Source organism: Phoxinus phoxinus, assembly GCF_949152265.1.
Source record: "Phoxinus phoxinus genome assembly, chromosome: 21".
Lineage (NCBI taxonomy): Eukaryota > Metazoa > Chordata > Actinopteri > Cypriniformes > Leuciscidae > Phoxinus > Phoxinus phoxinus.
Window position 1 is genome coordinate 1,284,979 of NC_136896.1, and position 12,500 is coordinate 1,297,478.

The 12,500-nt window shown below is 35.1% G+C and overlaps 2 protein-coding genes and 1 long non-coding RNA gene across 7 annotated transcripts in view; 1 reads left to right on the top strand and 2 right to left on the bottom strand.

The window, feature by feature from the left end:
- Positions 1-2,054, bottom strand: part of sar1aa (secretion associated, Ras related GTPase 1Aa) — a 14,695-nt gene extending 12,641 nt beyond the window's left edge. Inside the window, exons 1-2 of one of the 3 annotated variants that reach the window (XM_079595108.1) lie at positions 1,862-2,052; positions 1,064-1,133 (exon numbers count right to left, since the gene is read on the bottom strand). In XM_079595108.1, coding sequence (XP_079451234.1) covers positions 1,064-1,121 — 58 coding nt within the window. In that variant the 5' untranslated portion in view covers positions 1,122-1,133; positions 1,862-2,052. Of the gene's footprint in view, positions 1-1,063; positions 1,138-1,861 lie in introns of all 3 variants that reach the window. The other 2 variants (XM_079595106.1, XM_079595107.1) reach the window with 2 other exon arrangements.
- The window catches only part of LOC306989408, a 19,801-nt gene extending 12,551 nt beyond the window's left edge, over positions 1-7,250 (top strand). Inside the window, exons 2-3 of the long non-coding RNA XR_013795630.1 lie at positions 5,182-5,266; positions 7,166-7,250. This is a non-coding gene — a long non-coding RNA (uncharacterized lncRNA). The remainder of the gene's footprint in view (positions 1-5,181; positions 5,267-7,165) is intronic.
- Positions 2,232-12,500, bottom strand: part of ppa1a (inorganic pyrophosphatase 1a) — a 19,461-nt gene continuing 9,192 nt past the window's right edge. For all 3 annotated transcript variants that reach the window (XM_079595099.1, XM_079595100.1, XM_079595101.1), the window contains 6 exons: positions 11,785-11,911; positions 11,580-11,707; positions 10,598-10,683; positions 7,189-7,258; positions 4,051-4,090; positions 2,232-3,158 (listed from right to left, as the gene is read on the bottom strand). In XM_079595099.1, coding sequence (XP_079451225.1) covers positions 3,136-3,158; positions 4,051-4,090; positions 7,189-7,258; positions 10,598-10,683; positions 11,580-11,707; positions 11,785-11,911 — 474 coding nt within the window. In that variant the 3' untranslated portion in view covers positions 2,232-3,135. The remainder of the gene's footprint in view (positions 3,159-4,050; positions 4,091-7,188; positions 7,259-10,597; positions 10,684-11,579; positions 11,708-11,784; positions 11,912-12,500) is intronic.

Consider the following 12,500-nt stretch of genomic DNA (forward strand, 5'->3'; position numbering starts at 1 on the left):
AGTACATTTGTAATAAATATATGCTTAAATACACTTTTTAATGTGCATTTGTTATTGAAGACAAAGTGTGCTATTTGTAGTATTTGGATTAAGCCAAAGGTATTACGGAGAATATAATTTTTACTCAAACATAATAGACTTGTATATTGCTCGTAATGATTTTGTAATGTACTTGTAACACAGATAAAGTACACTTTATTATCACTATTTAAGTATGTATCTAGTCCCTACACAGGCATATACTTAAAGTATACTAAGTATACTTGAAGTTGTTCCAATTTAGTACACAAAAGTACACTAAATACACTTAAAGTTATGCTTTACTATTTAAATACTACTAAAATATACTTAGTACAAAATTAGTTGTTTCAAAATAGCACACTTAAAGTTAACTAATCCTTAATACACTTGAAGTATACTTATAATTAGTGTGGCTGCAAGTATACTTATTATATATTTTTAATATATTTATGGTATATTTCTTGTATGTTTCGAAGACACTTGTAATTAATTTGTAATGTACTTGTAACACAAATAAAGTACACTTTAATACACTAATCAAGTATGTAACTAGTCCTTACACAGGCATATACTTAAAGTATACTAAATATACTTAAAGTTGTTCCAATTTAGTACACAAAAGTACACTAAATACATTTAAAGTTATGCTTTACTACAACTTAATTACTACTAAAATATACTTAGTACAAAATTAGTTGTTTCAAAATAGCACACTTTAAGTTAACTAATCATTAATACACTTGAAGTATACTAATAATTAGTCTGGCTTCAAGTATACTTAACATATTTTTTTTTCACTAGGGCATTATACATATATCAGCTTTATTACTGTATTGAATAATATTGCCACAGATGACAGGGAAAGATAAATGGTCATGTGACCGACGAGCAGAAGTGACTTCTTTTGAACACATAAAATAATCACTAATAATAATAATCTTACCAACCCTAAACTTTTGAACACTAGTACTACTGTATATAATATTACAGATAAATTGGCAGTCAGATCATCACACACACACACACTTTCATCTGATCTCACCTAAAAACTGCAGCACTCCACTAAACCCTCTGTAGATCCAGTCAAATATAAAGGACATGGCAGATGTTTCCTGACCGACACAAAGGGGAAATATTAATACACTCTTACAAACATTTATTCAGAATAAAACTGGCAGACACATCACTCACACACACACACACACCATTCATTCTCTATCACATAATACTGTGATACTCTCTCTCAAACACACACACACTCTCTCTCTCTCTCAAACACACACACACACACACTCTCTCTCTCTCTCTCAAACACACACACACACTCTCTCTCTCTCTCTCTCTCTCAAACACACACACTCTCTCTCTCTCTCTCTCAAACACACACACACACACACTCTCTCTCTCTCAAACACACACACACACACACTCTCTATTACACTCTCTCTATCTCTCTCTCACACACACACACTCTCTCTCTCTCAAACACACACTCTATTACACTCTCTCTATCTCACACTCTCTCTCTGTCTGTCTCTCTCTCTCTCTCACACACACACACACACACACTCACTCTCTCTCTCTCTCCCTCTCTATCACACTTACACTCTTTTTCTCTCACTCTCACACACACTCTTCACTGTCTCTCTCTCTCTCTCTCTCACACACACACACACACACACACACACACACACACACACACACACACACACACACACACACACACACACACACACACACACACACACACACACAGTTAATCCCGGGCCTGAATAAAGCCTCCTCCGGCTCCGGCACAACTCTCTCTCTCTCTTCTTCGGTGTGTGTTATCCTCTCTCACCGTTTACCGGTCGCGTGTCTCGATCTCAGTGTGTCGATGATGAATCCTCCGGTTTATGACGTGATTATATTAAAGCGCGCGTGCCACGGAGCGTCTCTAGTAACCAGTAACCCGCAGAATCTCTCACATGAGCGCGCACGACACCCTGACACCACTTCCGCCTTGACGCACGTCATCATCGATGCGCAATCTCATTGGATAGAGCCTTTATTTTTTATTTATTTTTTTACAGTCTATGGATGAAGCAGGCGTCCAGAAAAATTAGGGTACAAAATAAAATAAAATAATGTATTGTATGTTTAAATACGGTAAAGCTTACACTTCTTACATCATCTCACACTGCAGTTACACAAAGCCACCAGCAGATGGCAGCAGAGTTATTGTTTATTACTGTACTTTGCCGCCATCTGCTGGTGGCGTGGTGTAACTGCAGTGTGAGAAGCGTAAGCTTGCCTTTGATCAACTGTTCTCTCTGTTCAGACTGTTGTTCTGAACGGTAAGTGCTGTTCTTTAAAATGAACGCTTTTTGATGTGGATTTAATCACACGTTAATGAGTTTAGATCGCTAACCTCTCTCAGTGCAGGTCACTTACAACTACTGACCACTAGATGTCACTGTTTACACATCGATTATTACTTCGCTTAATCTGTTTCATGGTACTCATGTAATTTAAAAAGTTATATATGGCTGAATATTCAATTAAGGGCATTTTTACTCGAAATCTTAAACATATTCCGTCTACAAAACATCAATCTCATGTCCTGTAATAAAACTCATCTCTACCTTAATCAACCTTTAAGAGGATTTTAATTAGATTTTGTGTGTAATGACTCTCAACACAACGGATGCTGCTACATTGATGATGGTTGCCATGGTGATGGTGCATACAGTCAAGAATAACATCATCATGTTAGAAACAATTACCTGTTGAATCATGATCAGGTATACTTATAGTGATTAAAATAAGTTACAAATTAATCTAATATGGTACAATTAGATGTTCATTTAACATACAAATTACCATAGATGTATCCTATTTCAGTAAAAGTTCTTTGTATTGTAAGAACACAGAGTATGTAAAGTCACATAATTTTATTCTGATTCACAGTTTACATTAAAATGTCCACATGTTCATACAGTATTATACTTATACACAGACCTCTACAACTTTATGAATAAACATATACAGTGTTTATCAGTTACTAATACAACATATAGCAGAAATATTGATGGATATATCATGTTCCGTCACAGTCCGCTGATGATCTTCTGTTCAGTAATAGAACCATTTATCAACTAGAAAGAGGGAAAAAATATGTTATTATTTATTCATATGAAGCGTCTGACAGAATCCATATAGAACTTTTTCTTCTAAGAGTGTGTGGAATGATTGTGAAAAATGTTCAAGCCTATAAATTCATTTTTGTTACAAACTTTATAAGAAACTGATACACAACCCTCTCAGTCCTCTTGAATGCTTGAATCTGATTGGTTGACGAACGTTCTAAGGAAACGCACGGCTTAAGTAGTTCCAGCAGGTCTTGACCGACCGCATTACATACAGTTCCATATCACTCCGCCACATGCTTTCAGTTATTTCAAAAATCCTTACAGCTGACAACAACAAAATAACCAAAACCCACAATGACCACGCGAATAAATATGAACAATAGGATAAAAAAGAAAAAAAAAAATCATGTTTTTTTTGCCACAAAGTTACTTTTTTATTATGTACAGAAAAAGCACACTCTCTTTCTCCCGCTCAAACACACACGCACACACACACACACACACACACAGTAGAGAAACCTCTTATATACTGTCTATGAGAGAACCGCACAGACTGAGGTAATTCATACACGCTTAATCTCCCTCTAATAACTTTATTAATAACTGCTTTACTCTACTATCAGTGGCTGAAGCCTCCGTTAGCTCTAAAATGTCATTTTGGAATTAGCAGCGGAGGTTTAGGATGAGATGCGTAAGAAAGTAGTCCTTCGCGTCGTGGCCGCATTACCACCTCGGATGTCACATGTGCATTATTTCCTAATAATTCAACGGCCCGTCGTCAATTGTTCCATACATAATGACTTATTTTACTGTTAATATCGCCAGTTGATCAGGAGGTAGTGCTCAAATCCCTAGTTTTCGGCCGTGGATCAGACCGAAGGACGGATCACTCACTCACCTGAGCTGGGCACCGGCTCCGCCTCACCGTAAGGACGAGCCTGAGAACACAAGGCAGATTATCATTTCTTACAGGAATAATTCAACACAAATGACTATAGAGTGATGATGACGACGTCGAAACCCGCCACTGCTTCCCTCAGGATTGTCAATTTACGAGTAAAAGGAAGTCTAACTTGTCGATACTTTGAAATTAGCATAAATTTACACACAACCATTTTTTTTCACGATTTTTTAAAAAGCTGTTTTTATTTAAAAATTAAAAATATATGTTTCTAATACAGTAACTAAGAACATTTGGGGTGCGAGTAGCCTATGCAAACGTTCAAGTATCGTCAACTTATGTTTATCACAAACTTTATTTTACTCAGAAATGTAAAGTCTCCATGAAAACCCAAGTTTTGTTAGCTTTACTGTTAGCTAGTGCTCCAAAACAATGACAAAATTCGTATTTAGAAGATATAAGCATTTAAAACTTAGTCTACTTTCTGCCAATATGGATCACTCTGCACTTCAGCTTCTCATTACATTTTCCGTCCAATCAAATGCTCGCTAGAATCTGAAGCTCCGCCCCCTACACTATAAATAGACGCTGAAATCAGTCACTTGTTCACACATTTTCTGTTTTCTACATGCGTGCTGAATGGCACATAGTGCACTATATAGGGGATATGGATTCAGAAAGTGTAAATATGCTTTCCATCGTGGCGAATGAAGTCTGGTTTCACGTTAGTGTCACGCGAACCTCCGCAGCTCCGGTCACGATAGCACAGAGCGGATCATGTGATCGAGTCGCGCAGAACAGAAAACGTATCGGACCCATTGAATTCTGCATTTAGCTGTATTTTAAAGCGATATGGAGGAGATTAGGAGGAAACTGCGACTTTACCGAGATCAACGGCTCTGGGCGAGCTGTGATATAAACCAAACGCTATTGGCTATTTAAAAAAAGGGGAGGAGCTGTTCAATATGCCCCGCCCTGTCTTCCTTTTTCAATGACGTCAACACATTAAATAATGCTTTTCAACAAGCCAGTTCAGTGGGACTTTAAAACCTATATAGGTAAATCTTGAGGGAACCGGAGGCGGGTTTTGACGTCACTCTATTCTGACATTCACTTTCTGTGTTTCAGTGAAGAATCTCAATTAAGGAGAAGCTGCTCACAAACATCTCTGGACGAACCAGGGGTCTATAGTATGAAGCCGGTGGCTATCCAGGTGTGTTTCAGTTTAGTGTGCGCATACCCTGGGTTTTAGGCACCATGAAAGTGGTTTGGCTTTTAGCGTGTTCATCGCCATAGGAACTAACGCTCCACGGTGAACCTGGTCCGGGTCAGGTGATGCAAACCGAACTTGGACCAATCAGCTGTGAGCAAAGTGTCACATGTCTGATGCGATAAAGTCACTCCCCCTGTTTCTACTCCAAATTAAAGATCACTACAGCAAATTATTTTTAAAGACAAAATCGTCTGGCTTTTAGTAAGTATTTAGAATAATAAATTTCTATGATTTAGATATTATTTATGTAATTGTTAAAGGATAATTCCGGTATTTAAGACCTTGAGTCTATATTGTAGTTTGTTTTGGATGAACAAGAGTGGTGGACAACATTTTTTTGACAATGGTTCCTCTCTCGAGTTTTTGACTATAAAAGAATTGGCCATGGACCCATTTAACATGGGAGTCAATGGGCATGTCCAAAAATGTCATTAAAACAGCCAATGATGTTTGTTTACAAAACTGTTAAACTCACCGAGTGGTTAGTGGTGTTCGTTGATGATTATAAACAATATATCGTCGCAATATATGATTCCAATCCGTTTATTTTGCTATAGTGGAACTATTTTTTCAACAATGGGATTTTACAAAATGACGAATAAAACACGACAGAAACTGTATTTCGTAACACTTTTTGTTTCTGGAACATCAACTAACATCACTAATCACTCGGTGAGTTGCACAGTTTTGAAAAATAATGTTAAAGGTTGTTTTAATGACATTTTCGGACATGCACATTGACTCCCATGTTAAATGGGTCCATGGCCAATTCTTTTATAGTCAAAAACTCGAGAGAGGAACCATTGTCAAAAAAATGTTGTCCACCACTCTTGTTCATCCAAAACAAACTACAATATAGACTCAAGGTGTTAAATACCGGAATTATCCTTTAAACCCTTAATCGATCACACATATAATTTTAGTTCATCAATTATTATTACGCAGTGTTTAAATTAATAAACATATTTATTAATATAAATTAATATATAGATTAATTTAAATATTATACGTTTAAATTATTAGAGTTTAAATATATAATGGTAATATAAATACGCTTTAAAATCAACAAATAAATCTATAAAATGACCACATGTGAGCTTAAGTGTTCAATTCTCTCTAACCCTTTATCAACTGTATAAACTAACTTGTATTTGCACTGATATACAGATATACACTGATTTTTCTTTCAGTTGTTCTCTTTCATAGACAGCTATTTTTTTCTTGCTGTGTAAATGTGTTTAAATTCGTAATATTTTAATACTTTTATTTAATAAGTGAGAAATGAATATCAGTTTCACTCTTTCTCAGCCTGTGATTGGCTGTTCACTGCTGATGTCACAGCTAAACTCCTAAACTCAGTATAAAGTTTGACATTTTCAGCAAATAATGACTTAAAACACTGTAAATAATGTGCAATTGTTTCCTTAACCAGCCGTTTTTGACTCGATTTAACACGATTTAGAAATATTCAATCATATTTTTTACTTGAATAAAACCAGTTAATAGTTAACTTTTTTTCTTCTTCAGGGAATTCATAATATCTCCAGGAATATATTGCATGAATAGTGTTCCAGACTTTAAAGGAGACTTTAGCGAATCTCTTATGATGATTTTCTCTCTTTTTTCGACTTCATAAATCGACACGATGGCGAGTAAATGACTGACATTTAATTTTTGGATGAGACTTTATTCAGACAAGACCATTAAACCCTCACCGCACTCTTCAGTCAAAGTGATTTTTATATAATTTGCAATTGCATGATTATTAAATCCAAACAGACCCCTGGCAATTATAATTCTGTGTGTGTGTGTGTGTGTGTGTGTGTGTGTGTGTGACAGAAGAGTTGATGGAAAACACTCACTGAATCGACGATGGCTTTGGCTTCGGCGCGGGAGACGCAGAAGGGACCGTCGGACACACAGGTGTTCACACTGCGACACACAAGCGTTAGAAACAAAGCGCAACATTGAAATATGATCATGATTTTCATTCAGTGGTTCCCAGCCTTTTGTTGTCTGTGACCCCCTTTTCCCCAAGACAATATTTTAGGGCCCCTTCACACTCTTTTATTATCGCTCTTGTAAGCTTGCAGCAAGGATGACCAAATATGTTGTTTTCAAACAAACGGTATGTTTACTATAACCAGATATGTGTATGCACAAATAATAGCCTATAATATTGAAAATACAATAACAAAAACATTAATTGACCCTTTGTAATTTAAAAACGTAAGCCTATGAGTAGCCTATAAACTGGCCCTATTTTAAATGCAATAACAAAAATATTCACACTGGTGTGTAGGTACAAAAATAATGAATATAGGCCACTCTAAAAAATGCTGGGTTATTTTAACCCAATTTTCGGTCAAATATGGACATACCCTGACGTTGGATCAAAAATGCAATTTACAAATTTAACCCAAAATTGGGTTAAAACAACCCAGCATTTTTTAGAGTGTACTAAATGACTGCTGTCTGGGAACTCAATACTTGCATGTTATTTGTGAGGCTTTATTTTTTACGCTTTTGGCGCTATAGCGAGTGATAATAAACTTGTGTTTATTAACAGAATAATGCGTCTTTCGGAAGAACATTGCAGCCGGAACTACTTCTCTCTGTGTACGTCTGTGACGAGTCACGCAGGTCCTGGGCTACTCCACATCCCAACCCATGTAAAATAGTCCCAATGTAAACACTTATTATAGGAGTACCAGTGATTCAGGATCAGACAAAAACACAGATTGGAAAATGGATTCATGATGAACTCGCTCAATATATACATTTTGTAATTTTTGAACAGAAAAAAGTTAAAGGATTAGTTCACTTTTTAAAAAACTTTTGCTGATAATTTACTCACCCCGATGTCCTCCAAGATGTCCATGTCTTTCTTTCTTCAGTGGAAAAGAAATGAAGGTTTTTGATGAACACATTTCTCCATATAATGGACGTCAATGGGCCCCAAACGGGTCAAGGTCCAGATGACAGTGTCCTGGTGTTGGAATATTAAAAAGCCTAAAAGAACATTTTCGTCAGGACAGAAATGTTTTACTTTTCACAGAAGCGTGACCTTTACAACATAACTGCGTTTTAATGACGTCACGAGCGCGCATCACAGAACAGAGCAAGGCGAGCGCTTGTGCTTATAAAACTTTCATAACTTTTATTCATTTGTGAAATGACGATGGTTTCGCTAGATAAGAGCCGTATTCATCGTCTGGTGTCGTTTAAAGCCCGTTGAAGCGGCGCTGACACTGTCATCTGGACCTTGACCCGTTTGGGGCCCATTGACGTCCATTATATGGAGAAATGTGTTCATCAAAAACCTTCATTTCTTTTCCACTGAAGAAAGAAAGACATGGACATCTTGGACGACATCGGGGTGAGGAAACTATCAGCAAAAGTTTTTATAAAAGTGAACTAATCCTTTAAGGACTTTTATTTAATGCTCATTGCTCAACAAATATGTGGCAGCCGTTATGTGCAGTAAACTTTCTTTTAACAAGCCTGTGTCACAGTGTCTGGTTTGTGTTTCCCTGGGTAACCACTAGAGGTCCTCTTCCCCCACGGTGTCATTCACTCTTAACTACATTTCCCATCATCCTGTTCTGTCACTCATTGATTCATTGCACACAGCTGTCTCCCGTCACCTTGTCAGTATATGTGTGTGTATATATTCCTGCTTGACACTGTGACAGCCTGTTGAACTGATAGTGTACGGTAGTGATGACCAGTTATAGTTTTAGTGCTAGTAAGTCTATTTAGAGGTGTGGATTAATTCAGGTCGGACTGTGTGTAGACATATTTTAATATGTGTATTATGAGGTGGTCCGTGAAAATTCTTGATTACAAATAGTGGTCCACACACACACACACACACACAAAAGTTTGAAAACCCCTGCGCTTGAGTCACTGCAGGTGATGTGAACTAAACCAACCCAGACGATCAGTGGAAATCTAATATCTGGTCTTCAGAAAGCCGGACAACACGATTCTCAATCACAGCGTGACGACGAAGGCCGTCTAATGTCTGCATTTTTATCTCGAATGTTGGTTTAGAAAGAATGCTTCATATTGAATACCTCTCTCCTGAAGCTCAAGTGCTGCATACTTTTGTGAAGTGTATTATTAAAAGGAAAAGCCATAATAACTGCCTTATTATCATCGTATCCTTCACATTTTGACCTAAAATGCTGAGTTTTCAGTGAACAGATCCAAAAATAAACATATTTTTCCCGTTAGTGTGAAGAAAATATAAAGAACCTTTTGTAGAAAGATTCCATGGATTATCATTCTTTCTTTATTGCTACACTCAAAAAATGAATTCATTACTTGCTTTAAATGAAGTGAAAATTGTATGCATTTCATTCAAACTAGTTTCACAATTTAGAACTAGATCAACACAATTTAGTTGGATTTGGTCTAATTAATTTACTTAATTGCATGTACATGTGAAACTGGAAAGATGAGAATATGCTGCAAAAGTTCATTTATTTCAGTAATTCAAATTAAAAGGCGAAACTAATATATTATATAGACTCATTACATGCAAAGTGAGATATTTCAAGCCTTTATTCGTTATAATTATGATGATTATGGATTATGAAAACCTTTTCACAATATTCAAATTTTGAATTTGGGGCTGTAAGCCATAATCATCAAAATTATATCGAATAAAGGCTTGAAATATCTCACTTTGCATGTAATGAGTCTATATAATATATTAGTGTCACCTTTTAAGTTGAATTACTGAACTTTTGCATGATATTCTTCTAATCTTTCGAGTTCACATGTATTTTACTGCCTGACAAATTAGATCAGTTTAGTTGGATCAACACAATTTATTTGGATTAGGTCAAATTAATTGACTTAATTGCATGTATTTATTGCCTGACAGTGCAGATGAGCTCTTTTAACACTGTTTTCTCTCCATAATTGATCCTCCAGGATTTGCTCAGACACATTCAGTGAAGAGGACGTGTTTCCCAGGCATGATCGGTATGAACACACACACATTCACAACACGTATGAGTCTCTCTGTGTGAGACGGGCGGCCTGGAGAATGTGAATATGATGCAGACGGACCACGCTGGGCTTGTCAATTACATCTGTCCTATTTTATCAGGCAAAAAGAGAACATCTCGAACCCTGTCTAGAAAGATACATTCACTCGTTGTTGGGTTTTAGCGCAACATCACCGGGATTCTGAGCAGTTCTGTGCTGATTATAGTTTGAGCTAAAGCTAAATTATAGAGCGACTGCATGCCGTCTCACCAGCTCAGTTCTCCAGCGGCTGTTTTCTTGGAGATTAGAGCTTTCCAGAAGCTGTGAGTCTCCTTAATGGTTTTAATGGCAAAATCCTGCAGACCATAAATGAGAAAAGACATTTTTAAAGCATTTAAAATATATAAAAAAACATTTTTTGCACTTAAAAAACAAAGCGAAAACTAATCATTTAAAACATATATAATATTTTTGATAAAGCATTAAAAAATATATGTATATATTTTGTGCATTTACTAAAGATGAACATTTTAAAACATATAAGAACATATATACTGTATTTGCTCATATTAAAAGCGTAAAAAAAAAAAAAAAAGTATTTAGGGTAAAAAAACTAATAGAGAAAATATATAGGCTAGTATATTTGCTAATTATAAAATATATTTAAAATAAAATATATATAGTATATTTGCTCATTTGAATGCATTTAAAAACTAAAATGTATTCAGTATATTTTCTAAAATGTAGATAAAATATTTAGAAAAATGTTATATTTACTAAAATGTAAAATTTTAAAATACAAAAAAATATAGCCTAATATATTTGCTTATTTTAAAGCATTTAAAAATAAAATGTAGTATATTTATTAAAAAATAAACATTTAAAAACATTTAAGAAAATACATAGTAGGCTATATTTACAACATTTTAAAGCATTTAAAACCAAAAATGATTTTATATATTTACAAAAAACATTTTTTATTAAATAAAAAAATTAAATTATAATACATTTTTTAAATTGAATGAAAAATATTCAACAAAAAAAAAAAGTTTAAAACATTACAATAAAAACATTAAATCCTCTAAATACAATGTTCGTTTCTATGCCAGTTTTAAGATGTTATTGTGAGATATGCTGGCTAATGTCAAATCTGTCAGAAAAATTTAAATTACATGCTTGCATTGAAGAGAAAAATGTCTTCATTATTAGCCATCAGGGAGAAGTCATTAATCAAATGTCATCTCCATCTTACCCTGTTCTTAAATTCACCATTGAAGGCAAATTGGTTTTCCGGCTTCCCATCAGGCACTTTATACATCTTGAACCAATCGAGAGTGGCCTGCAGGAATCCCGGCTTGAGTCTGCGCACGTCCTCGATGTCTGTGAACGGCAGAGCGCGCTGAGATTCAACATCACACTAATTATCATCACAGATGCAGAAGGGAAAGGTCTCGAACCGTTGAAGTCTTCAGCCTCCGGGTCCTCCACGTTTATAACAATGACTTTCCAGTCGGTTTCTCCTTCGTCTATGAGCGCCAGAGTCCCCAACACCTTCACACGGATGACCTCGCCTCGAGAGCAAACCTGCACACACACACACACACACACACACACACACACACACACGAGCAAGTCCAGTTCACACAGTTTAAAAAGTTTAAAATTTTCTCACAAATCAAACGTCACTGTGTCTCAACAGCAACTTTTACTCTACAAAACTTCCTTTATAAATGGAAAATTCACAACTTTAGAATAGAAATATTCATGACTTTTTAAGATGTTACGTTTATTAAGTCTAATTACCAGTTACTTGTGCTTTAATACATTTTAGTATCTGATGTTGATTCAATTATATTTATAACATTTTTATAATTGATCAGATTGAAAGTGTGTTATTTACTATCATTATACTTATTTAATTAAATTTTTAATTTGATATAGTGTAGTATAAAAGTTGCTGGTGAGCCAATCATATAATACAGTATATAATAAACATTTAATAATATAATATTTTATATATATATATATATAAATAAAATGTTAGCGTGTTATTTATTTATTATAATTATTTAATTCAGTATCTGATGTTGATTTAATTTTTTTTAATTGTGTATATATAATCATATTTAATAATATAGTATATATATATTATTTTATATTTATATATATTATT